Raw genomic sequence first — 27,204 nt, 5'->3', positions numbered from 1 at the left:
GTAAAATTTGATTTTAAGAGGGAAATGAGGGGAGTGGAGGAGGGAAGGGGGGCTTTTTTCCATTCCAAGAATGCTTTAACAGAAATGTGCATCTGTTCCACAAGTTCTGACTGGAAACATGCCAGCACAAATAACCAGATGCTACAGGGCAGCTGTAGATTAACAGTGCAATCCTATAGATACCTGCTCAGACACAAGTCCCACTGAATTCAGGGGGGCTTACTCCCAGGTAAATGGGTATAGGATTGTAGCCTAAGTGATTCCTTAGCTCAGCTAAAGCCTTTTTAACACCGTGGCAGTGCTGTAGTGCATAGAAAAGGTGGCTTCACTCATTTCTTTTATAGAAAGGTTTATAATTTTGTTGCATGTCTGGTTGATCATATATGTTCACCTATGAAAAGCCAGGGCCCTATAAACACCTGGCGTAAAGATCACCCTGAATTAAAACGTTTCCATGCCTGTGCTAAGCTTCAGCTACGTGCGAAACTGAGGAGACGCAAGCGCAGACTTCCGATGCGGTGGAGGTAGGGGGACGAGAACCTGCAGTTCAAAGGAAGATGAAAGTCTCACCGGCAGCGCTGAAAGACGCTCTTTCAGTCCCAGCCGAAGCTCTTGCGACGAGCCACCAGTCATGGGTTTTGAGATGCTGGGATGTTATGAAGAGACCGTTCACTGCAGAAAGACAAAAGGCGGAGGGTCTTGTCCCGCCTGCTCTGGGAGCCGAGGAGTTACTCTGTGATAATATTGGGTACAAAGTTGGGCTGGACAACAGCAGCAAGTTCTTCAGCATACATCTTATATCTCCCAGTCATCTGGAAAGGAAGAAAAAAGCTTGAGCTATTCTCTTCCACTTACCATCTGTCACCATAGAAGACCTTCAAAAAGGTAGTTCAATCCAGGTGGAGTGTTTTTCCTAAAAAAAAACCCAACTACAGCCCTGGAAATAAAGCCACACAACTTAATAGCCTACCAGAATATCCACTAACTTGCATTGGTGGCCAAAAAGCAAAGCTAGCTTCGATTCTTATTCATCACAATGATTAGGCCAGCAGCTATTGACAAGTTTGAATTATTTGAGATTTTCAAGCTTGCAAGCAAGAACTCTCATAATTATTCAAAGGTAGGTGACCTGTTCGTAAGCAGCTGTAAAAATGTTACATCCAATAAAAGAAACCTAGAATTCCTTGCTCAAATGAACATAAAGACCACCATTGATTTTTGGACATCTGCCCCTCTAATAGTTCCACATTCACCAGTGTGCACGGAAGAGCCTAAGGACTCTGCTGTATCAGGCCAAGGCCTATGTCGGCCAGCACCCTGTTTTTCACTGCAGCCAACTGAAAGCCTCTGCAAAACCCACCATCAGGACATGAGGGCAACAATGATCCCCAACAACTGTTCTTCCAAGACCTGCTGCCTTAGAACCGGGATGAAGCACGTTGCTATCGTGGGAAATGGGAGTGGGGAGAGCGGGACATGACAGACATTCATACAGTGCTGCATGCTGTGGACGGAGACCTTGTTCTCCCTCTTTCATAACCCTCGAGCATGGGGTCACCCAGCGCAATTGACTGGTGGGAGACAGGACAGACAAAAGGAAGTACGACCTTCGCGCCAGATGTGGCGATGGCCTCGTGCTTAGATGGCTTTTGAAGGGATCGGATGAATTCACAGACCTGAGGCTCTGCAACTGCCAGGCTCGGAGGCAGTGTGCATGCCAGGTGCTGGGGAGCTCTTGCATTCCTGCCCTGCTTGGGGGTCCCCAAAGGGATGTGTCTGGCTGACCACTAGGAAACAGGATGTTGGACTAGATGGATCCACACTAGTCTGATCCAGCAGGGGTGTTCCTCTGAGATGCCGGGGATTGAAGCTGGGACTCTCTACATGCCCTCCACTACGGAGCTACGAGCCTTGGTTTACATGTCCTTCAAGTTAGGGATGTACAATTTTTCAGCCTGGAAGGCCTCATGTGATACTGGCGCAGGGACCATGTACATGCACATCCCGGCCATCCTGGTAAAGATGGCTCTTTCTTGACTTGGTAGCAACTCTTGGGAAAAGAGCGATCTGCATCAGAATTGCTGGGAATGGGTAGAGACACGACTAACCCCTTAGGGGGGCGAAGGTAAGGCCTGGTGGGGGGTGAGCTGTGCAGGTTGTGTAGCCTTGCCTGCAAGTAACAAGGAGTGTGTAATATTAACTAGGGTAATTGCGATGCACTTAAACCTCAGCAATTTTGTTGAACACTTTAAAAGGAAGACTGCTCAGCTCTACAATTTATCTCCCACAAAGGAGTGTGTTTTCCTGGTCTCGATATCACAGAGGTTGTGTGGGTAACATGCTTGTTCCCTTGGTCAGAAGAAGCAACTTGAAATTACTTTGGGGCTGTCAACTGCACGGCCCTGCAAAATCTTAATTCTCCCACAACAGCTAAGTTTCTCCAGAATGTATTTTCATTCAAGAGAAAGCCAACCAACAATACCTATTAAAAATCTATTTCATCTGACTCCCAGCACAGTTCAATACAAGCAGAAGTCACAAAGACACATGTTCTTGATCAGCTTTGGTTAGAGGAAGAAATCTTACCTTAAAATTCCATTTATCACTAACTTGTCTACAAAGATTTAGATCCATCTCAGTCACCAAAAGCCCATCCTGGGTGCGGGAGAGTCCAGGGGTTCGACTCCCATCTGGAGCAGCCACATAACTGGAACCATAAAAATGACCAAAGTCGCGATGGGCTTCATAAATGCCAAAAAAAAAAGAGAGTACACAATTAATATAGCAAAATCAATGTGATGTGGTGGGTGTATTGCCAGCTGCTAGCACAGGAGTGGGCAACAAGTGCCCTCCCACAACCACAGCCAAAATTTGTTACAGCAAATAATAATGCTAATTTGCCACTGACAATCAGCACCAAATAACTACAGGATGCTACAACAGCCACATCTAGCTTGTTTTCAAGCTACATGTGGCCATTATACTGTTCCGGATTGGTTTGCTGCTGAAAATCTTCAATGGCCTCAGAAAAAATGCATTCCTAGATATAACTGTAATATTTAAGCAGTTAAACATTGCATCAGTTAGCTTTTTCATCACTTTGGCTGACACCATGAACCATTTTTCACAGCTTTCAAAGGTGCTGGGCAAGCTTCTATTTACTTTCACAGCACTAGAAAGAAAAAAGGAGATCTGAAGGACTCTTTATGACCGGCATCATCACCATCAAAAGTTTCAGTCCTGCCCAGGGGGGCGGGCGGCAAATAGCAAAGAAGAATTGCCTCAGATGCCCAACAAGCATCACTCCACCCAAACACAAACAAGAAGACGTACCATCTCCACCATCTCCTGACGTAAAGGGATTTGGATAAACTTCCTGCAAGAAGCAGAACACGCAAAATGAACGGAAGATGGCACCACTGTGTCGCTCCCTCTCCACTGCCAGCCCCCCCCCCCCCCATCCCAAGATGAACAGTGTTGAACACAGAAGCTGTTGTTATCCAGCAATCACTATAAATCTAATAAGTGATGTCTGGCTCTTCAGTAAAGTACTGCATCCTCTACAGCAGCCTGTCTCCACATTTGGTCTGTTGATTTTGATGGATGACCCTGAAACACAAGCCTTTGTGTGGGAGTACCACTTGCTGCACACAACCGGGGCGAGGAGGAATCTTTTACTGTGGTGGCTTCCAGTCAGGGGCTACCAATCATTCTTACAAGCACAATTGCAATGGATGGCCTGCAGGGCTTCAGCGGGCTAGTTTTTTTTTTTGGTGTGGGCAATGTTGTCTCCTCCCCATTGCCCACCCCTCACTGGTCGCCTTCTCCCCCTCCAGGTGTTCTGAAGTGAGTGCTTCTAAGCACCACTTAGCCCCCGGGGGGTATGGATTGTAAAGTAGCGCAACTGCAATAAAACAAAGATCATTGTCAAAAAAAGCTCCTGCCACACGGAGCAAGAGGAGCTTTCAAGTAAACACGGTTACGGATCAGGCTGTAAGTCCCGCTGATTCCACCTGCCTGATCTAGTCAATTTCTCAACTAGAATGGAACAACCTGATCTACTCAGGTTCACAACCTGGCTAGAATACTTGCCGGTTTTATTTTCCCTGCACTTTAGTTAGGATGATGCTATTCTACCGTAGCACAATTGTGAATGTTTACATCAAGAGAGTGCCTGTCACACAAGGCCAAAGGATTGCAGCCTTACAGGATTATAGGCAGAACCAACCCATCAGTACTTGGAAGTATTTTCAGTGTCATCTACTAATTAAATAGCTGCTAGCTGAAGTGGGTTGGTAGAGAAAACCTCATTCCAGGAAGCAATTAATTAAGGCTGACAGCCAGTAGATCAGGAGAAAGGATTTGCAATGCAGGACATGAAATGGTTCTGAAACCGGAAATGCACGGCAAGCAATAGAGCATCCCCAACACAGCCTTCCAACTTCTCCAGGAACAACGGGGGGGGGGGGGATCCCCAACACAGCATCCGCCTTCCTAACTCCTCCCACTGTGCCTCAATTCTGCATTTTCCAATCCACAGCTGCAAAGAAAATGCACTATTCTGCTTTTTCCCTCCCTAGCGTTCCCCCCTTAACAGATTTTCTGCAGTAAGAAAAAAGGCAGAAGAAGTGGTGAGAGAACATGGTAGGAGGACAACCGGCTTACAGCATCACCTGGCCCCCCTTGCAGAATGGCGTGAAGGAGGCATGGTGATGGCACATTAAGAGCCTCGTGTAGAAGCCCCCAGTCCGGTGCTACCTCCTGCTGAAGACTCTTCTCCAGCCACCACTCTGTGGCCGCAGAAAGCTAGCGAGAGACATGCTCACAAGAGTGCATGCTCTCCCCACTAAAGAGCCTGCTTCCTGTAAGATGGCCAAAGGCCCAGAGGAGCAGGGGAACCTTTCCATATAGCCAAGGGGAAGACTGAGCTCCTGGCAAGCCCTGGGCCAGCTCCAGGGCTTACATTCTACCGCCTGGCCCTGCAATTGTAGGCCTGAATTCTTCATCCTTCTTCCAATTCCTTTGAACAGACGTTACAGGAAAGCCAAGAGGGGAGGAAGGCAGGCAGCAGGCTTGCTGGCTGGCGTGCATGTAAGCCTCTCCCCGCACCCTGCTGCCTAAACCCTAGTTAGACGATGCTTCCACTCACCAACTGCTGCTGAGTTGTGCAGAAGCAGCACCGACACACTCCTTGCCCTTGCCAGAAACAGTGAAGAGGTGCACATGGGCAGCTGGGAAGAGGGTCTGTTAACAAACCACTCTGGGACAGGCTGATTCCAGATGGGGATAGCGAAAGGAGTCCTGTTTCCCCATAAGCTTCAACACGGGAACTGCAAACTGGCATTTTAATGCCACCAGGTAATTCTGGAAGTATGATACTTTTAACTAGCATGATTCCAAGTGATAAGTCTCGAAGTACAGAGAGCCAAAAGGCCTTACCGTTCCTACTCTGTTGATGGCACAGGTGAAACAGTGGTTGGCAATGGCAGCATTTCTCGCTTCAATGGGCCACATGGATTCACTGTAAAACATTTTTTTTAATTGTATATGCAGGATTTGGAGCTTCTGTTGCATCACACGAAAGACCGTGACAGGCCACCTTCTTGGCCGCTTCTTCGCACGGTTGGGAAATGCAGCCCAGGGGAGCCGCCTGGGGTAGCTTCCAAGTTCCGCCCCTCACAGAGCTGGCCTGAAGCCACTCTGTGCCAGAGGCAGGCGATCCGAGCCGCCCCGTCCTCCTCCCACCAGCGAACAGAGGGCAGAATCCTGTGCAAGCCAGGCAGAAATGGCCAGGAGCTACGTTGGAGTTTTTAATGAACATCAGGGGAAACACCATGCGACTTTTAGGGCAAAGTCCTTGTAATGCAGCTTGCGAATAGAAACTAAGAACAAGACAATAACAAAAACAAGACAATAAAATACAATAAAATACTGCAATCTGAAACAGCCTCAGTTACAACAAGCAGACCAGCATAAAACTACTCAGGAAAAGGCTTGACAGAAAAGGTCTTCAGGAAGGGGCTCACTTGACTCTTTGGAAGGGAGTTCCAACCTGTGTGGAGCCATGCCCAGCTTGGCCCCAGGCCTTGGCAAGACGCAGTTCCTGGGAACACGGCCCGGTTCAAATCAACCCAGGTAGGGCAGAGGGAAAAGAAACAGCAAATACACACATGTCAGGAAGGAAAAAGAGACGGAGATTGTTTGCTGATGATGATCTCTCTTCCTGTACTTGGACTATGTCCTCGCAAAGCAATAAAACAACCTAGGAGAGAGAGGAGTCAATCATCCAGCTGCTAAGACCGCACTGAGAAACCAGGCAATGCCTCCAAAAGTCACAGTTACTGACTGGCTCCCTTCCTAATTGCCCCTGAGCAGCCCCTCATGTTAAACACTGGACACGATCCAGCCAAAGTTAAGTTCTGTGCCAGTTTGAACTGTAAGTCATTTCAACAAGACGCCAGAGGACGGGGTCTCCCCCTTCCCTCCCACTCCACCACCTCGACGTGTGCTGGAGCGCCAAACCCCACGACCCCTGTACTCCCCTGCTACTTGCCCCCCTGCCCTGAGACACGAGCTCTGCACAGCCAGACCGGTTGCTTTGTTCCAGCTACGAGCCTGCGCTGATTTCAGTGAGAGACATTTCAGTGTGTTGTTGCAAGTCATGAGGACTGAACAAGAGAGTGTGAATGATCACTCTTGCTGGCCAGGTATTGACTTTGTAAGGTAAACTATAGGCCACCACATCTGGCCACCTTTTGGGATGTTTCTGTTTCTTCCCCTACCCCCTGCTTTTTGTACCATCTAGCCTGATGAAGAGTTCTGAAGAACTCAAAACTTGTACATTTTTGTGGAATGTTGGTGCTCATAAAGGTTTTGCCCAATTGTGGATTTTCGGGGGGGGGGGGGTCTCATGGAGCAAGAAGGCTATCTTTGCTTTTTATTTTAATTTTTTCACAGATGATACGTTGCCATGGAAACTAAATACTTGGGCAATTTCAAGATCATTCTGGGAATGTTCTAGTTAGGAAACCAGTTAGGAAATCAGCGAAGGGGGCAGTCCTTCTCTCGTCCTGTGTGTGAAAAGGACAACAGAGTTGCAGTTCTGAGTCAGGCACAGAGGACGAGAGAGCAAGCTGAGTTTGTGGTCTATGAGCCCCTTTGGGTCCCAGCTGTCTCCCTAGAGATGTGATGTGGGAGCAAACTTCTTCAGAGACTGTGACTCTCTGAACAAGTGCTGAGGCTCAGCCTCCACCTGGGCTCGACCTCTGTGTCTGCAAATAAACACAAATGCAACAAGATGCCAGTAAGCCTCACCAGCAACCTCCTGCAAAGAGAAACTGGTTCCATCCTGCACCCTGGAAATTCTCGCTGACTGGACAAGTGGGCGGCACATAACAAAATGCCGACTTTCCCCACCAAGTGGGACTTAAATGCAGTGGCAGTGCAGGAGGTCAGCCCCCTCTGAACCCACAGGAAGGAATTAACCTCGCCCGCCAGCACATCCCCCATCTTTGGCTCTTCCGGAGCAGCCCTGGCTGCTGTTGCCAATTATTGTGGGCATCTAAGCCTCACTTTTTTAGCTGCGCATGCACCCACAGCACACACATGTGTAATCAACCTTTCTTCATGTAAAAGCACAGAGAAAGCTTACTGGAGGGCGACCGGTCCAGCACTCTTTGTTACAGGCAGGAAGTGTTAGGGGAAAAAAGAAGGCAGGCACATAATCTAGCAGAAGCAGCCAACAGGAACCACCGACAAGGACAGGGTGGAGAGGGGCAGTGGAGAGGCTGCACGGACAAATCACGGCCCACTGGGTTGGCTCGACTGAGGCTGAGCAACCCACTGAAATCCCTGTGGGTGTGGCTGCTTTATAGGCTTACACATGTTGAAATGTGACCTCTGAGTGCTAAGAGTTAAATATAATTTCCTCTTGGATGCAAAGGCTCCCTTGGCCCTGCCACTGATGACCCATCCTCTTCCCCACCAGCCTCACTGCTTAATCCTGTTTGACCTTTGATTGGACCCACTGCTTTTAACATCAATTTCTGCCAAACACACACACACACACACCTTCACAACGCACACACACGCCTACCTGTTCAAAGGCATAGATCACAACAAAAAACATGGGGCAAGGAAATAACGTTCAACAAGAAAAGCAAGGAAAAAAATGGTTATAACAACCCATTTAATGAATTGTAACATGTTTTGGCCAACACTAAAATGAACATTACTTAAACCACCTGTTATTTTCATTGCCTGGAAAAAATTCCAGTTTTAAAAATCCAACCAATTATCAATGGATGAGGGAGACGCTTGTTCCGTGCACACACAATTACAGAACAGCTAAACAAATAATGCATCATGTCCTCAACCTCTCTATTACTGCAGGCAGAAAGTTGGAAATTATAAGGAATGTTCTGATCTTTCCCTTCAAGCTCAGCAGAGGCCATCATATTACATCTATAAAACCTCTACAAAATGTGAGCTCTTTGCTAGCTTTTCTCTTTTTGGCATTAAACGATCCAAATTGGCAGTTAACAGTTCTTGCAATGAATGAACAAATGGCCTCCAGTTGCACATGCAGCTGCCCGCCACCTATTCATATGCCAGCCTTTCCCAACTTGGCACCCTCTAGATGTATTGGACTACAACTCCCATCTTCCCCCAGCCAGCATGGTCTGGAGGCCTCCAGGTTGAGGAGGATGTCATAAGCCATTCTCCTGATGGTTATCCGGGGTAGGCTTACCCTTGCTTCCCTGACAGGGCGACGCCAATGATTTTGTGCTTGGTCTCCTTCAGTGGGATGAGCCCCCTGGCCCGCCCCAGTTCCAGTCCTGCCTGCTTCAAGGCCGCAGGGTTTTCATGGAGGGGTTGTGAACTTCTTTCACCTCACTAACAGCCAGAGTCAGCACTGGTTTACCCAACGGTTATCTGATCTTGCCAACCGAAGCTCCTGCCACCTGTCCACTGAATGCCCAGGGAGGAGAAAGCCAGATCCGGGCACAGAGAGGGGCAGAGCTCTCAGGTCCGTTCTGGCACAGAGGCATCCCAAGCAAGGCAGCAACCTTCTGCCAGGCCCACGCTCCCAAGGAGTCTCCTCCTTAGGCCGAGCAGAGCGGCCACTAGTCAGCCACAGGACAGAGGCAGCCCCAAGCCGAGGGGTGTGGGGCAATCGCTCCCTTGCACCAGGCCAGCGTCCTGCCCCCACCGGCTGAGGGCAAGACTCTGCACCAAGTGTCAGTCCACTGGACGAAGCTGGCGCTCATCAGAGGTTTGGAAACAGAACTGATCAGCCTGGGAGGCGACTGGTCCAACCGTGCTGGAGGGCGCCAGGTTGCAGGAGGCTGTGCTAAAGAGAACGAACATTCACAGCAAGCCCAGCATTCCTTTCACAGCACCCGAACCAGCCATCCAATAAATATTTGCTAGTTATGAAGTGCTTCAAGAACTAAGCAGCGTACAACAATTAAATTGAGAACAAACCCACCCTGCAAGTTTACAATGTGAAAAATGTGATCTTACAGACTCATGATACAATTATTCACTGAACTGCATTAAAAAATTGAAGGTTTTTTCTCATAAAGCCCCAAATACTATTGGGTATTTTTACTAGCAAGCTGTTTTGCAAGTATTTCATTTTCTTTTAAATTTATTATATGCATACCACACCCTACAGCCACTAAAGCTCTCAAGGCAGCTCCTAACGAGATCAAAATAATCCAGTACATAATTAATTTAAAAATAAAATAACACATAGACTAAAATAATCAAAAACAACCAAGAGTCTTGTGGCACTTAAAGGCAAACAAATTTATTCTAGCATAAAGCTTTCGTGGGCTAAATTTGTTAATCACTAAGGTGCCACAAGGCTGTTGTTTTTGCTGCAACAAACTAACATGACTGCCTGCTGGAAATTGCTAAAATAACCTACTAAGACAAAAGAGAGAGCTGGACTCCCTGAATGTCTTTCCCAGTCTTCCAAAAGTCACCATGGACCTGGATAAGTGAATATTTCCAACTGCATCTACTGAAAGTACACAGGCAGGGTGTTCGTACCCTGAGCCTTCCTATTACCCTGTTCTGACTAGGAGAGCTGTTGCTCTCATGGTTACAGTCACTTACCTTTGCCCTGGCAAAAAGTTCTTTAGCTGCTGCCATTAGCTGAGGCTGTGTGCAGAGTATGTATATCTGCAGAGTATTCAGCAGCATGACAACTTCTTTTAAAGTGCGTTTCTAATCCTCAGTTTCAGGCAACCACTTGAAACCATCCTATAGTGCCTGGCGACATCTCAAGTACCCAGTGGGGCCGCTACGAAGAACCTGCCATGGCCAAAGTGGGAGCACTGAGGCCTCAGCACTGCTCTTGCCTCGGGTTAGCAAAAGCAGAATAAATTATACAGGCCAGGAAATGTTGCAAAATGCTCAGGTTATAGAATTTGCTTTTCATTAGCACAGAACTGGGCTTTTTTAAAACATACCATCAATACCCTGGGATCATGGAGGGGAAATTCTAAATACTTTCATGAAACATTTCATGAGATGCATGAGACTAGAATCATAGAACAGCAGGGTTGGGAGGGGCCTCCAAGGCCATCGCGTCCAACCCCCTGCTCCATGCAGGGATCCAAGTCAGAGCAGCCCTGGCAGGTGGCCATCCGGCCTCGTCTTGAACGCCTCCAGTGTGGGAGAGCCCACCGCCTCCCCAGGTCATGGGTTCCATTGTCGTATCGCTCTGACAGTCAGGAAGTTTTTCTGATGCACTCTCATTAGGAACACCTGGAACATACTTCTGTCAAAAAAGTGAAGGTTTGATGACCTAAAGATTTAACTGGCTATTTATACCACTTTTGGCAGCGAACAAGGAAGGTGAGGAACAGAGGAAGCTGCCTTGGGCCGAGTCAGACCCTCGGTCCACCTAGCCAGTGTGATCAACCCTGACTGGCGGCAGCAGCAGCTGTCCAGAGTTTCAGGCAGGTCCCTTCCTAGCCCTACCTGGAGATCCTGGGACCTTCGGCATGCCAAGCAGGGGCTCTGCCACTGAGCTACAGCCCCTTCCCCCATAACCACACACAGACAGAAATAATTTAAAACCTGAAAATACCTGAGTTTCCCAATAGTAGCGGAAGGGTTAAAGATGATCTCTGCTCCATTCAAACTGTACATGAGCCAGTTGAGGGGATGATGGCGCCCAAAGCAAATGTTCACAGCAATCTTCCCAAACTGAGTCTGGAACACTGGATGTCCTCTGTCCCCTTCCATGTAGTACGTTGACTGCAAGACACAAAGATGCAGGGATGCCTCAGGATGGAACACAAACACCTGGAATACCCTCCGGTCCAAAAAGCGGCCTTCCTCGATACCAGCCCAGCAGCAGATGTGCACCCACTGGGCCAATACAGGGCAGATAACAGAGCAAGGAGCCAAGTCCCTGACCTCTTCCACTTGCTGCTGCCAGCGTAATCGCAGCTGGCTGCCAAAAGCCTGACCAGCGGGGGGGGGACGGGACTACCTCACTCTGGAATTACTTGGTTTAACTAAATGTTCTTTTGCATAATTTCTTCTGATAGCAATTTGGGCTTTATTGATGGATAATGAGGAGTGTGTATATGCATATCAATGCCAAATTTATGCAGCCCCACCTCAAAGGGCAAAGCGCCCCTTCAACAGAGCATCTCGGCTGGCAGAGCTCCCTCTAAGCTTCTCCCCTATCGCACAATCTGCTGGCGCAGCCTGCCCCCACAATTCAGGAGTCCTGCTGCCCCCATGGAGGCGCCAGCCCCTCCCCCCTCCCCCCAGACATGCTTGCCAGGTGGCAGCCCTCTGAATGGGAGCCGAGGGGCTGCTTGGCACTGAGCAGCCCCCAGGGTGTATCTCCTGGCGCAGAGCCTGAGGCCGGGGTTCCGCCGCAGGAGATGCAATACAGTGGCTGCCCGACACCGGCCGCCACCCGAACGGGACCCTGATGGGCAAGCATGCCTGGAGGGAGAGGGGGAGGGCCTGGCAGCAATGCCAGGCAGAGGACAAGGCAGGGGTGGGGCCCAGATTGGCCCTGGGAAGCCCATCAGTGCCACTCTCCCAGGGCCCACTCCTGCCTGTTCCTGATCCGGTAGGCTGGCCACACATCAGCCTTCGAGCTTGGCTATGAAAGGGCTGTGCGCTACGGCCAGCCCTTGCCCTCCAGCTGGCAGGGCTTATTCTGATGTGCAGCAGTTGGGAAAAGCAGTTGGGACTGTAAGGTGGACAAATGAATCAGAAATCGACAAGGCAGAGGACAGTCCTGCTTGAGGCCGGCAACTTACAGCAGGGATAGGCTACCTTTTGGTCCCATGGGCACAAATGGAAATTTGAGAGGCTGTCCTGGGCACAGCCATAAGGCAGTTGTAACTGGCCCAGAGGCCTTCCTGGGAAATGAAGATGGCAGGAGCTAGAGGCTCCCACTTCACTTTGAAGCCATCCCTGCTGCCAGCAAGGAAGTATAAAGATGTTTTTCAAATCAAAATTGGGAAGAGTAGGGTGCCTCGGTGGGCAGCAAGGAAGGCGTCTGGGGCACCACATTGCCTCCCCCTGGCCGACACTCTCCCGGAAAAGGAGGACTGGAGTACATGCCATGACATTAAAAGGAACTCCTCCTGCTGCCCTAGTGTGTCAGGTTTGGGGATGACTCTTGGCCTTTAGCGCTTTATAGCAGACAGTCCTACAAGATCCCCACTTGTTCTTTTTCATACCAAGCTTGGGCACTGCCGTGTCAGTTTGGAAGCAAAACAAGACCACCCCAAAATGACTTTGGGATCTGCATACCTGGATGATTTCCCAGGTATGCAGAAAGATATGCATTCGTACATTTCAAAGGAAAGCCAGACCTGCAACACGATGTGACAGCTTATCCCCAACCACTAACTGGAGTGCTCTTGTTCAGGGCTCCAGAGAGTCAGGCACAGGGACCCTGTAGTCCTCTTTAGGCCACTTGATTGCGGAGAGGGGGAGACCTTTTTTTTTCTTTCCTGGTCCCAAATATGAGCATTTTATTGTGTGGGGGTTAGGGTCTCTGTAGAGTGGGAAAGTGTAACAACCCCAGATGGCGCAGGCAGGAGAGTTTCAGGACGGCACCTGAGTGATTGCCCTCCAAGCCCTAACCACCCCTCTCACGTACTTCTGAGCATTGTGTAGGGTGGGGCCACATGGCCTCCAGACGGAGGCTACTTATCTGGCCCTTGCTGAGGCTGGAGGCTGTTGCAGAACAGGATGCAGATGGGCAGCATCCCTGGCCAGTCCCTTTGGGGCAGAACTGCTTGGGATGGTATACCCCTACTGCTCCAGGCTCGTGCTAAAAGGTCAACGACCAAAATGGCAGCCCTGGCTTGGCTTCCACTCATCTTCCTTGTGGCACACAAGGCCTCGCCTTTCATCTTGATGAGTACAGGACCAAGGGACTCATCAAAATGTTTGCAGCCTGAGAAGGCCTACCTTGTCGGCCTGGCCTGTGAGCCAGGATCTGCCTTCCAAGAGCCAAGCCACAGTTTCTCCTAGCCACTGCATTTGCAGACTCCAGTTGGATTTCCAGCAACAAAACTGCCAGGAATTCAGCTAAGCAGGCCATCTCTGGAGTCTCATCTTTGGGGCCCTTCCCTCCGACCACAGTTAAACTGCCCTGGCAAAGGTGGAGTTCATAACTGGGGCAGATGCTTCCACCCTGCCACCCCCCCCACAAAGAGCTGCCTCAGCCCTCTTGTCACAGGGAGCCCCTTCTGTGGGAATGACCGTGGAAGAGACTCGTGCTGCCACCAGAGCTGCCCTGCCCCCCAGACCTGAGGACTCTCCATGACCTCCTTGGTCAAGGGATAAAGCTCACTGGCCTCTCGGAGGATTTGCCTTTTGCTGGCTTGGATCATTCCACCTCCTGTGTCCTGTCAATACACTCAAGAAAGAGGGCTATCAGCAACTTGGGTGACCCAGAGGGACAGCGGCTTTGGCTCAGCTGACTGCAGGTGGTGGGGGAGTGCTGTCACCCAGCTGTCACGTGTGAACAGCCTTAGGAAGCAATGCCGGGCATATTTCTAAGGGGAAGACCCGATCCGGACTGGCTCCCCTTCCTCCCTGGCATCCAAACCCCTGGCACCTCTGATCTCTCTGCAGACAACCTGGGGGGGCTGCACCCGCATGGCTTGGTGCCTGACTGGCCCTGCAGCTCTGGAGTGCGGATCTAGCAAGGCCCCAGACCTCACCCTTCCTCCTCGACTCCCCCCACAGCCCCGGGGTCTCAAAGCGGGGCTGTTCCACAAGGTATCGGGGAGGGGGACTCTCGGGGGGCCGCTGGAGGAGGGAGACTTATGCACCCTTCTGCTCTTCCTGGGCGCAGACAGCCCCTGAGTGGTGGTGATTCTCATGATGTTTGTGTGTGCCTCAACATCCCTGATTTAGAAGCACCTCCTGAGCCTTGGAGGTGTGTGGGTGAATTGGGAATCCTAGGGGATGTGCACACACCCACCCTAAAAAGCTGCTCCTGTAGAAACTGCTCTGGGAACCAGCAAGAGCTTCCGGTTTCCCATACCCAAAGCAACAACTCACCTCATTGAAGTCTCCAATCCTTGGGATGTGATTCTTCCTGCTCTTCCCAAGTACAGCGCCAGAGTTCGAAATCACCACCGCAGTGTTCCACAACGTTTCTCCGTGCACAACGTCTCTCTCCAGGATTGGAGACACCACAACCATATTGTGTTTCTTCGCCAGCTGCAGACATCAAAATTATGCCACATTTTATTTCTTTATTTTATTTCAAGTAATTTATTTTTATTACTTTTATTTCAGGTTTCATTTTATTTTTTTATTTTGATTCAAGTAATTTTTAGCAGCTTTTCAGCAGAGAAGCTCTCAGAAGAGTTTCCAGGTGATCTGACAGCTGAGTGGCTTTAGGATTCAGTGGAAGTCCTGCTAGCCTGGCATAATGAAAAAGATGCTGGCAGAATAGCTAGAACAGTTATGGGCAAGAGGTTGGAAGTGTAGCAGAGGAGCAAACAGATGCCATATCCTATCCTACTTCAATTCACAGCAGAAATTCACACCAGCCACAGACCTGACACAAGAAATGTCCCTCCCACTGACTTCGGCAGGTGGAGAACACTTTGTTTTAAAGCCACCCCTGTGTCGACAACCTCCCTTCTCGCATCACCACGAGAGAACACAGGAGACGGCGTAACTCAGCACTCTGCCACAGCACCCCTGCCACACAGGGCGTCCCCCACTCAGAGGACAGGCTGCATGCCACGGGGCCATTCCTTGCTGGCCCCACATCTCCCCACCCCCTTTACCCTATGTGCATGCTGGGTCTGGGCTGTGCTAACATTCTTCCCCCTCAAACTGAATGGGGCAGGTTCTCCCCAGCATGCAGGAAAGCTGGCAAAGGCCAGGGACTCCGCTCCTCCCACTGCTGGCCAACCCCTTGTGAGCACCTTTGCCTTGCCGGGTCACAGCCCGGGTGCAGGGAGCCAAGCACGCCGCTGCCACGCAGCGCACGCTCTTCCAGCCTCCGAGGGGCAGAGGCACCACTCAGCCACTGCACTCTCCCCCTCCCTGCCCCCATGTGGGGGGGAGGCTGAGGCAGAGGTGGTGCTCCCCCCTCTCGGCCTCAGACACCCCGTGTTCAGGCCCAGCCAGGGTCAGGATGCTTCTGGCTCTTCCTCTGTGGGGCCTACAGGCCACCATGCAACAGGTGGAGGCATTTCCAGCACAGAGAGGCTGCCATGATGGGCACTGCACCTGCAGTCCAGGACATAAGATGGGGCTCGAACCCCCAACACCTGCTTCCCCGCCCCGCCCCACCCCGCCCCACGCTGCAAGCCACCGAAGGCCCTCTGTATGTGTGTGCCCCTTGGCTGCTTGACGAAGGAGTTTTCCCCTCCCTCGGCGGGTCTCAAACCCTTGGCCAAGGAAGGCTTGATCTGCTCTCTGCACAGGGAGCAATGCGGATGCTGTGCTGCTGTATGGGCTCTCTCTCTCTCCTTCCTTCCCTTTGTGGGCTGTGCTCCAGAACTGTGCCTGTCAGTCACATAAGAGGATTCAGAGCCCTGCCTGTAGCAAGGGGGGGGGGGGGCTGGGAGTAGTGGGGTCGCTGCTGGCTGTGCCAGAGACTGATGGAGTGGGGGTGCTGTGGTGACATCGGACGTGGTGTGTGTGCTGGAGGCGTGTCCCCACTGCCAAGAGTTCATGAGCGCCCTCCAAGTGTGGGCACCCTGTGCACATGTTCTGTGGCACAGTCCCCAGTTGGCTGCCGCTGGCAATGTTTCCTGCAACCCTATGGGAATCTTTCTCATCTCTCCACAGTTTCTGTATTTTCTGGTTATGTGTTTTCCCTTCCCCTCCCAGGCAGAGTATGCACAGGACACGGCAGTCACTCCCCCAGTATAGCCGCAGTCTCTCTCCCCACGCCCTTCCCATGTAACTAGAGTCTGAGGTGGTTCTGCTTGGGTGGTGTTCCACGTTGCTGAGGCACCAGCCACATGCCCGCCAGGAGAAACCACCACAAACAGACTAAAGGACCCAAATGGCCTGGCCAAGTAACATGGCCTTTGTCTGCTGCTAAACGAAGATGGCACCAGGCAAATCTCCCTGGGAGGGGACTCCAGAAGCGGGGTGCCACCAGCCAATTTGCTTCCAAAGAGGGAGGGACCCAGGGGTCTCCTCGTGGTACGACTCAGGCAGCATGGTGTAGCCATTCTGTCTTTTTCTCCTTAGCAGATTTTCTGTGGTAAGAGAAAAGTTGGCAGAAGTAGTGGCAAAACACAGGAGGGTTACATAAGGAAGATCGGAATCCCCCATAAAATCCCCTGAATGAGGAAAGGGGATGGCAAGAAAAGCAGAGTAGAGCCCCAGAGGCCAGTCCTCTTGTGGAACAGGCGGCCCTCTGTTTACATCCATAAGCTCCCATAGCACCACATGAGAGAGAGGTGTGGATTCAAAACCTCCCAAGAAAGCACTGGGCCAGAACAATTCAAAAACATAACAGAAACTGTGCAAAATGTGAACAGCCACGGCGACCAAGTTTTTGCTCAAAGGTGGGCAGAAGATAGACTGGGTTCTACTGGCTGATATCAGGATGATCTGCGGTAGATTGGCAAGGATTTCTGACTCTTGTTTAATAGCGGGAACAAAATGTCAACCGCCCCCAGATGCACCCCCCCCCCATGAAATTATGCTGCTGAAATGAAGAAAGGTTGAGGTAACCAAGGGGGGATTTTTGTGTGGAAGGACTATAAACTCCATTCACTGCTGATGCTCAAGACAAATTCCTGGACTCAGAATTCTTTAATTCTTTTGCATTGGACTCCACTTGGTGGATCTCAGGGTTCTGGTAAAAAAATAGATTCCATAAGCCCAAAGTCTCCCCACCCATGCCCCAACTGAGCTCTAAGTCTACCAAAGATTTTTGATAATACAAGAAATCACTTAATTCTTTGCAATCCCATTTTTGTCCATAAAAACAGAGATTTTAACTAACTAACTTGGAGCGCGCTGCGTGAATGTGACCCAAACCAGAGTTGCCAGGAGATGACCAGGGATATCACAGTTTGACTGCGGAATTTCACAAGCTCCCCGCGAGGGACAAGAAAACGCTTTCAGCCCCTGGGCTGGGCTCAACTTCGGGACTCCAGCATGGGGTGGGGCCAAAGGCAAAGAGGGTGGGGCCAAAACACCAACGTGGCGGGGCCTGAAGCTCTTCCTCAGGCTCACAGCCTACATGGCCTTTGTCCAGCCAGCCTCGGCGTAGGTCAGCAGAGCACAGCCCGATGGCCGCCTTGCAGCACTAGGTGAACTGGGAAACAAACCCTTCCTGGGTGAGGACTGGGATCGTTCTATTGAGGGAGCCTCTCGGTCAGAACTGAAGGCACCTTTTGCGTGCAGGCAAAGCATTGCCACTTACACAAGTGGGGGCCCGATTCCCAGAGACCCCCCCACTACAGCATCCCACACCACACCCCATGGTGTTCCACAGGCCCCCTGGCCCCAGGAACAGCTGCGAGGGGGCTCAGCGGGGATGGTGGCAAAAGGGACATTGCACCTCTTGGTGTCCAGGCCATGGCCTTTTCTGGGATCAGAGAGAGTGCGGGGAATCAGCCCTCTGTAGATCTGCTCCCATCATTAGAAACCCAGGAATTGCCATTCCCATATAAAAAGGAAATTATATTATTTTTAATATTTAGCTCCCCTGTTCCTTTTCGAAAGAAAAAGCCAACATTATATTATATTGCCCTTGGTCCCTAGAGAGAGTATTTTGTATTACATTTCAGTACTGATAAGCCATGTCTTCTTTGATCCAATTACATTTTCTCTTCCTTCCCCTTGTGTCATTTTACTCTCCCATATGCCTGAGTGCTTACCACAATATCCACCAAGATGCAATTAACCTCACATTTATAATTGCCCCATATCTGACCTACATTACAGTGAAAATAGCAGAATGAAAAGAGATATAAACCAAGAAACTCTGGTCCCTTCAGGGTCATCAAATCACAAACTGTGTTAGCAAATCATTTCACAGAGTAAAATAAATGTCTCTTTCCAAAAAGGAGGAAGTGAGTCATTTACAGAACAGCAAAAGAACTAAAGTTGCACTTTCCAAGAGTCTTCTGTGTGGCACTTACTAATTAACAGGAGTCTCCGTCCCCTGGGACTTTGTCCTACGTCTCCATCCTTGAAATAACCAGAAGCTGTGCAAGGGCAGAACTTTGTGTGTGTGAATCCTTTGTATGGTGAGGCTGCTTTACAGCACAACCCTATGCACGTCTCTTCAGCAGCAGGTCCCACTGGGTTCAGCAGAGCTTGCTCCTGGGGCCCCTGCTCCTTCAGGACTGCAGCTGTGGCCTGCCACGCCATCCCCACCTTCACCACATGCCCCATCAGTAAATGCTGCCGCTGGCCCCTGCTCTAAGCGATGCTCACACCCTGCCAGGCTGCAGACATGGTTCAGAGCACCTTCGTGGTGAAAGGGGCGGCATGAATGCAAAGCAATATCATTGTGCGAAATATTTTATATGACATTCTGTCTTGATACAGGCCTAGGAAGTGTTAGCGGTGAGGGGGATATTGGTAAAATGGCAGACGGGCATGAATTTGGCTCTCTACCTTCTGGCAAAATTTTGTTGTTGGGCCCTCTTCTGCTGATTCGGCAAATTCAGTCCAAGGCAGCCTCTCTCTTGTACAGAAAGCAAAAGGCATTGCTAGAAAAACAAACATCCACAGATGAAATTAATACCACAGCTTTGCCACAGACCATTTTGCATACTGGGATGTTCTGCTTGGGTTGAGCAAAGTAATCTTGGTGAGCTGGATGCTCCCTAGGAAACCATCCAGTATCAATGCCGCCTCTGCCTCACAAGCGCGTGGCCCACCCCACGTGACATTTTCACAAAGTCCCTCTGATGCCCAGAGAGCGAGCTGGCCCTTGGTGCCCTCCATGATTTATAATTATTTCCACAGACTGTAACCACACTTCTCCATTTTAAAATTGCTCAAAGCAGCTAACAAAATATATACAGCGGGAACACAGGAAGCTGCTTTCCACCAGGCCGGTCTATTTATCCATCTACCCCAGGTTATCTCTCTGCTGGTGTTTCAGGCAGAGAAAAATGTTTATTTCCCATCACCTGCTGCTACTTGATCTGTAGATGTTGCCAGGGATTGAACCTGAAGCCTTCTGCATGCAAAACAGGTGCTCTGCCACTGAGCTATAGAAAACATAATCCCAGCAATAAAAAGTATAAACAGCCCTTCTTACAGCAACACCATTACAATATAACCCAGTTAAAAGACATCTCCAGAGCACACTGGGATAGATGTCTTTTCATTGCCCACCAAAAAGTGAGCAGAGATGGAGCCAGGCAGACCACCTTTGAGAGAACAGTCTGTAATATTGGTACCACAACAGTGGTACCCTGTCCCACATACTCAGTCACTGAACCTCTCCAAAGCAGAGCAGGGCCTCCAATTATGACCTCAGGGTTTGGGCAATTTATACCGGATGCAGCAGTTCTCCACCAAACCCAAGCTAAATTTGTCTTTAAAGCTTCTGTAGCAGTTTGCCACTGAATTCTGGCTACAAACCATTGATTTTGTTTTTACCACCATGTCACCAAGTTCAGCAGCACAGCAGCAGCGACAGGGGTTGCACCTGATGGGGGACACCACATGCAGCCTATGGGCCACATGTTACCCACCACGGTGTTAAAAGCAGGAACTGTAGCTCAGCGGGAGAGCCCCTGCCTTGCATGCCGAAGGTCCCAGGTTCAATCCCCGGCAGCATCTCCAAGCAGGGCTGGAAAAACTCCTGCCTAAAACCCTAGAGAGCCACTGCTGCCAGTCAGTGTCGACGATACTGGGCTAGATGGACCCAGGGTCTGACTCGTGAGAAGGCAGCTTCCAATCTCCCCGTGTACATGAAAGCACTGGGAGTAGTTATCCATGGTGACACTCAACTCTAGCTCTCCTTTCCATCTCAGTCTAGGGAGGCAGTTGAACCAGTGCCTGGGGGTAATAATGGTCTGGATGTGGGCTGCCAAACTGAAGCTTAATCTAGACAAGTCAGAGATGCTCTTGGGGGTGTCTCCACAAGTGATTTACTGCGAGTTGGCTGCGTGTGGAGGTCATTCGGGGCACATGACGTCATGACCATTTTGCAGTGATCCTGGAGATTTTCGCAGAAAAACCGTTTTTTCTGAGACTTTAATCTGATTGTTTTCCTTAATTCGGTTTGTCTGCACTTCTGTTGCAGTGTGTGTACCAACCCTCCGCACCGCATTTACTTCAGCATGATAGCCCTGCCCAGGGGTGTGTCTTTCACCTGGCTGTGACCTCACTGACCCCGGTCAAGGGGTGTTCCCCCAATGTTTCCTCTCCCTGTGTTTCCCTGATGTTTCTGCTATTTTGCATCTGTCCATTCTGGAGTTCTGAGCTACCTCATGGTATTTACTTGGCCTTGCCTACCACTAACCTCTGGCAGCCATCCCCCCAAAAATATAGGTGTGCCCTGCTTGGCAGCCTCCACCTTTAAAAAAAATCCCCTTAAAGTGGAATGTCGAAATAGTGCACTGCAGCTCCATCATGAACCTGAAGTAAGCACTCCAGTTTCACCAACTACAGCCACCTGGGGGAGACTGGAATTATCTTCAAGTGGGGTATGGGGTGGGTGGACATTGGGTAAAAGAAAGTGGGGAGACCACTGAGTGAGGCTTGTTTCCTGCCCCTGTCCAGGCTCCCGGCTGCTACTACTTTATGAATGCTCCTGTAAACCAGAAAGAAGGAAAGGAAAGGTTCCTCCTGTGCAAGCACCGGGTCACTACTGACCCCTAGAGGGACGCCGCTTGCGCTGGCGTTTTCATGGCAGACTGTAGCGGGGTGGTTTGCCATTGCCTTCCCCAGTCGTGGCTACCTTTCCCCCAGCAAGCTGGGTACTCATTTTACCGACCTTGGAAGGATGGAAGGCTGAGTCGACCTGAGCCAGAAAGAACATTACCGCAATAAAGCGGAGGTGGGATTTTACATAATAACTGAGAAACTACAGAACATCAAAGAACCGCTCATAGTACTGCAGTAGTGGGGACACTCAATCACTTTAGTTAGCCTGGTTTCAATCTTTAACATTCCCCCCCTCCTCTGCATGTTTACTCAGAAGTAAGAAATAAATCTCACTCCCTTTTTCATTGCCAGCAGGGGGAAGGAGAAAGGGAGAAAGTGGGAGGGAGCAGTAGACAAAAGTGCACAGATGGGGAAAAATGGGGTGGGGAGCAGTAACTTTGGAGCAGGTTGCTGAGATGTGGCAAAATTGGGGTGGGAGGAGGTAGAACTGGGGAACATTGCAATCCTATGCATCACTACTCAGAAGTAAGCCCCACTGGGCTGATTTTGAAGCAGATTGCTGGGATGCAGCAAAACTGGGGTGGGGGGAGCTCTGGAGGACTGGGTTCACAAAGAAGTCTTCCAATTCTGATTTCAGCTGGCCCATTTTGGAAGGGGTTCTCCTTATCATCATAATCATAATCATCATTAAATGTTCCTCTTTTTGTTTCTCAGAAGTCCTCTGGGAGATGTTGTCTGCAATTCTAAACCCACTTACAGGGGAGGAAGCCCCATTGAACCCAATGGGGCTTACTTCTGAGAAAAGATGCATAGGATTGCAATGTTCCCCATTTCTAGCTCCCCACCCCAATTTCGCCACATCCCAGCAATCTGCTGCAGAGTTACTGCTCCCCACCCCATTTTTCCCCATGTGTGCACTTTTGCCTATTGCTTCCACCCCCTTTTCTTTCTCCCTTTCTTCTTCCCCCTGCTTGCATCAAGGGAGTGAGATTTCTTACTTTTGAGTAAACATGCACAGAAGGGCTGGGGGAATGTTAAAGATTGAAAACAGGCTGCCTAAGGTGATTGAGTGTCCTCACTAATGTGGTAATGTGAGGGGTCGCTGCTGTGCATTTAGTCCTGCCGCTATTGCAGTTTTAGAGGGAAAATAATTTTTTTTTAAATTGGGTGGGAAGGGTCGGACATAGGTTGGGGGGGGCACTAACATACCCACTGGCTAGAGAAAGCAAAAGGGGCGGAACAAGGTGAGAGGGGGAAGGTGGGAACAGGCTCTATAAATGATGGCGTGGACGAGACTCCACTCAGTAGCCACCCAAACAATTTGCAGTAAACTGCTTTGTGACCTGCTGAGAGCCCCAGGCTGGCTTTGGGATAATCTGGGTTTTTGACCCTCCATGTGTCCCCAGATGGAACAGATTCAGCTCCAGTAAAAACTGCAACACAGTGGAGAGCGAACTAGATCCATTGCCATGGAGTTAGTCACCTGGTCAGCAGGGCTGTTGAGTTCAAACTGTGAAGCCAAGGGGCCTTTCGCTCTGCCTCCCACAGCCCACCAGCTCCACTGCATCCTCTTTGGGCTCAAGACATTGCTGCTCCCACAGCTTTGTCCTCCGCACCCACTGTTAGAAGAACAGGATTTAGTGGAACAGGTGGCTGTACAGTCTTGGATGACAGAGAACAGATTGCAGCCTTCTTCTGTGTGACAACCCTTTAGGATATGAAAGTGCTATCATATCCCCCTCAGTCTTCTATTCTCAAGGCTAAACATGTCCGGTCCCTTCCATCTTTCCTCACAGGACTTAGTTTCTAGTTTCCTGATCATCTTTGTTGCCCTTCTCTGAACTCATTCCAATTTATCTGAATCCGTCTTAAACTGTGGTGTCCAAAACTGGTCACAGTATTCGAGATGAGGTCTAGGAGATTATGTGCAGCCCAACAGATCTGGAGGTGCCAGGCTGGGGAAAGTCATGCTAAATTGTTCTGGGAATATGTACTTTGATTAAAGCAGAGCCCAAACACGGGGAGGCCAAACAAAATGCTACTTACTCCAGACCTCTTGGAAACAGACAACATTTACCCCGCACATTTTTGCCACCTCCACAATCTCTTCAATGCGCTTGTGTAGTGCAGTTACCTATGTAGAAAAAGCTCAGCTATAAAGGTCCACACATGATGCCATTTAATTAAGCTACCTTTACTCCCATTTTGCCTACCAAGCTCAAACACAAACTGAATGTCAAGAGAGAAAAGGGGCATGGGAGAAGCACCGTCTCCGGAATGCAAGAGTCCTCTGCACCTTTCGATACCACTGACCATGGTATCCTTCTGGATAGTCTGTCTGGGCTGGGGGCTTTGGAGGTCCTGTGGTGCGGGATGGTGGTGTTGGGACATTATTGCTCTGTGCCTTGGCTGTTATGCTACGTAGTTCCACTGGGCTCTATTTTATCCCCCATGCTGTTCTACATCTACATGAACCACTGGGGGAGGTTATTCGGAAGTGTGAGCTGATGTGCCCCCAATACGCAGATGACACCCAGCTCTCTCTCTCTTTTTCATCAAATCCAGGTGAGGCAGTGGCTGTTCTGAATCAGTGTCTAGGTGTGGTAATCGATAAACTGATTGGTTGCCCTTTTTGCTCATGACATAAAGTGCTGTTTAGACTAATGGCTTATTATTATTATTATTGTTGTTATTATCATTAGCCTGCAGCTGCTTTCCTTACAAGCCCAATGGGTTGTACCTGTTCAGCAACTGGTGCATCTGTGGGAAGTGGGATCTTATTCTGGATCAGTCCCACTCGGACAATGCGTGGCTGCCTCAGCTGCTCTGGTTCAGCTTCAAATCTATGGCCTTGTAGTTCACATTTCCTTTCGGCAGCAGCTGATATAGCAACAGAAGGCAGATCCAGTGGCCTGGAAAAAGGAAGAAGACAGAAGCGTGCCTTGATCTTCCTCCCGTACCAATCAACACAGCCCACTGGCAAGACAGCAAAGCCAGACGATTCATATCTAGGTCGGTGCACCTCGAGCACCAAGAAATCTGGGGTGGCGGGAGAGAGAAGGGAGGCAAGGTAGCGGGGGTCCGACTTTGGGGTTGTGGGATCTGCTTTGTTTTTCACTAGAACCCCAAGATCCATTGATCAGAGCCAGGTGTAGAATCAGAAACAGGGGTCGTACAGTCAGTTACCTCCTGCCCCCATGAGCCACGCACTGTATATGCAAACACAAATCTTCATCTGCATTACCGTGATCAGAGATTCCAACACAAAACTCCCAAGTGGCTGGCACAAAGACCTGGTCAAAGGCGTATTCAACCAGCCTACAAGTGAGGAACACAGAGGCCTAGTTCGAGAAGCCACCATGGATGAATTTCCCTGCGGAGATCCTTGTTGCAGCCACCACTGCCACTTTGAATGTTCAGGACGTGGCGAGGGCGCGCCATAGCTTCTCGTCACATGTGAACCCAGCGAGGGAGGGCTGTTGGGGTGGTTGACAAGCTGCTGGCACCCCTAAAACAACCCATGGGTCCTGGGTGGCTTGTCAACGACCCCAACAACCCACCTTTGCCAGGTTCACACTTGGGTTGCCAACCTGGTATCCATGGGCACCACACCCGCTGTGGCTAATAAGCCATGGTGGACTGCGACGATCATGCGAACCAGGTCAGAGGCTAAGAGAGATGTGATGTGCACACATTCAGCCATGGCAGAGGCTGGTTTTTCAAAACTTCCAAATTTACTTGCTAGTGTTAAACAGCTAGGAGCCAAAACCCCTTGTCGATCTACTGCAAATCCCCCAGATGTCTACTGGCAGATCCCAATCTACCTTCTGCCCACCCCGGTCAGGCACAGGGCCTGAAAACCGGAGGAAGCCAAATGCGCTTGCAATCCGCTTGTAGAATCCTGAACAAACCTCTGAAATTGCTGTCGCAACACAGCACTGCAAGTATTGAGAAATGTGGGTCATCTCTGTGAACTGTTTGCTCTGCAAGCAGCTCAGTATGCCAAGCCTCTGCTGTGGGCATGGCGTCACATGAAGGGTCACCTAAGGAGGGGAGGCGGTCTGAGGGCAAAGGGTTTGACGCGAGGGCCCTCTGCACCCCACAGGATTCCGAAGGCCTCAACGCTGAATCCTTAAAAGACGGGGTTGCTTTTATCAGGACTTCCTTTCAAAAGGAAAGCAGTCATTTGGAGGTGACTTTGTTCCTACAAAAACAGCCTCCTTCCTACATCCCAGAACAACTGCTGAGAGAGAAAGAAAAAGCAACAGCTGCTTGGGATAGTCCATAAGAAAAAACAGCAAACTCTTCAGCTGGGCTTCAGCCTCGGCGAAGACAAGCAAGATGTCACAAAATAGCGAGCAAGCTTTCCAGTCCCCCATAACTATTTATCAGGGAGGATGTCTTACAAAGCAGGAGCTGGAGCTGGGTGGGGAGCATCTGGCACACAGAAGCACCAATGCCTGTGGTGCCTCCCCATCCGGGCTGCAGTCCCCCCTCTGCCCCCCTCACTCAGCTTTGCCACCAACGGAGGCCTTTAAAAACCGAACTGCCATGCAGGTGCGGCGACCCCCCCATCTCGTCTCCCGATGGACCCCCCCCCCCGCGCCGCAATGGGGTTGGGGAAAGCCTTCCATCACAGACTTTCCCCAATCCTAATTGCTGCTGGGGTGGGCAAGGAGTTGGCAGCCTTCTCCTCCTCCACGAGCGCGTCCCATCCCTTTCCAGGGGACCCTTTCCATGGTGCCAGCTGCGCACTGCGTGAAGGACTCCCTTTCACCCGTCCTGCAGCTCCCACCATGCAACCTCAACGGAGGACCCCGCGGGGCAACAGGACTGCGAGGGAGAAGCACGTCCCCCCGCCCGCCCCCACACCGGCGCCCCGCTGCGCGCCTCCGCCGCGCCTCCCGGCCCGCCTTCTCTCTACGCCAGGCAGCTCCAGCTGCCCCGCGGGGCCGCCCCAGCCCCTCGCTCCGCTCAGCTGCCCTTCCCGGCCCCCTTCCAACGCCGCGGCGCCTTCCCGGGCGCGGCGACGCGCTGGCCGCAGCGTCCTCGCGCTGCCGCCCCAGGCGTCGCACTGCGCGGCAGGACCGGCTTTCGGCGCCACCCCGCGCCGCCCCCGCCGGAAAGACGCGCGCCCGCCCGCCCCTCCGCTCTCCCGCAGGGCGGGTCGCGCCGCGAGGAAGGCCGCAGAGGCGGCGCGCGAGGCCGGGCGGCGGGGGAGAGCCTCGCCCCGGGCGTCTCCCCCCGGCGACGCCGAGCGGAGCTCCGAGCCCAGCTCGGGTGCCTGATTCGCGCCTGCGGGGGCGGCGCGGCTGCTGCGGCTCGCCGAGGGGCGCCGCTGGGCCAGGCCGCTTGCGGGCCAGCGAGGCGGCCGGCGCGCGCGCGCCCTCCCCAAGGGCCCGCCGGCGCGGCGCGGCTCTGCCCCGGTGCCGCCCGGAGCTCGATTTGGCCCCGGCGAGGCGGGGCGGGGCGGGGCTGCCCGAACGCAGACCGCGGGCTCTGCCGTGAGCGGAGCGCCGCGCCGCCCTCCAACGGGGCAGGCGGGGCGCCCGCCCGCCCGCCGCGCTCAGGGGCCCGTGCGTGGACGGCGCCTCCGGCTCGCCCCGCACCGGCACGCGTCTGCTGCAGCGCCCGCGAGCCCCGGCGAGCCCGTTGCACCGCGTGAGGCCGGGAGGGAGCCCCGTCCCGGCGCCGCCTCCCCGCAATCCTTCAGGCGCCCCCGAAAGCGGGCGGCGCGCCCGCTGGGGCCTGCAGCCGCGGCGCACCTGGCGGCCTCCCCGAGTTCGGCGGCGGGCAAGCGCCGCTCCAGGCAGCGCCCCGGCGAGTCGAGGCCGGCCGCCATTCCGCCGCGCGTCT

The 27,204-nt window shown here is 51.5% G+C and overlaps 1 protein-coding gene across 5 annotated transcripts; it reads right to left on the bottom strand.

Annotated features, from left to right (window-relative positions):
• Positions 1-70: 70 nt before the first annotated feature.
• On the bottom strand, positions 71-27,204 carry UPB1 (beta-ureidopropionase 1). Of its 5 annotated transcripts, none has more exons than XR_014785754.1 (10): positions 27,114-27,204; positions 24,089-24,260; positions 23,395-23,482; positions 19,120-19,214; positions 14,569-14,730; positions 11,105-11,274; positions 5,440-5,521; positions 3,334-3,376; positions 2,587-2,707; positions 71-812 (listed from the first exon to the last, which is right to left on the bottom strand). XR_014785754.1 is itself a non-coding variant. In XM_084819931.1 (10 exons), exons 1-10 carry the CDS (start codon positions 27,188-27,190, stop codon positions 729-731), a joined length of 1,128 nt encoding a protein of 375 aa, XP_084676057.1. In that variant the 5' UTR covers positions 27,191-27,204; the 3' UTR covers positions 71-728. The 5 variants fall into 5 exon arrangements, 3 of the variants coding, with proteins under 3 accessions (XP_084676057.1, XP_084676056.1, XP_084676059.1); XM_084819931.1 differs by having other exon boundaries at positions 2,587-2,741; XR_014785753.1 differs by lacking the exon at positions 27,114-27,204 and having other exon boundaries at positions 24,089-24,525.

This window comes from Heloderma suspectum, chromosome 13 (genome assembly GCF_057233095.1).
Source record: "Heloderma suspectum isolate Gila_16-S chromosome 13, 16-S_ref, whole genome shotgun sequence".
NCBI lineage: Eukaryota > Metazoa > Chordata > Lepidosauria > Squamata > Helodermatidae > Heloderma > Heloderma suspectum.
Note: the sequence above shows the minus strand (reverse complement) of the source record. Positions and strands in the feature narration are given on the sequence as shown.

What these genes read in the sequence shown, in the direction of transcription:
- UPB1 (XM_084819930.1), bottom strand. Translation starts at nt 24,484, where the DNA reads ATGGATCTTGGGGTTCTAGTGAAAAACAAAGCAGATCCCACAACCCCA. An exon ending in ATGCACCAGTTGCTGAACAG is followed by an intron (nt 23,483 to 24,088) that starts GTACAACCCATT and finishes TTTTCTACATAG; the next exon opens with GTAACTGCACTACACAAGCG. An exon ending in GCTACTATTGGGAAACTCAG is followed by an intron (nt 5,522 to 11,104) that starts GTATTTTCAGGT and finishes AATGTTTTACAG; the next exon opens with TGAATCCATGTGGCCCATTG.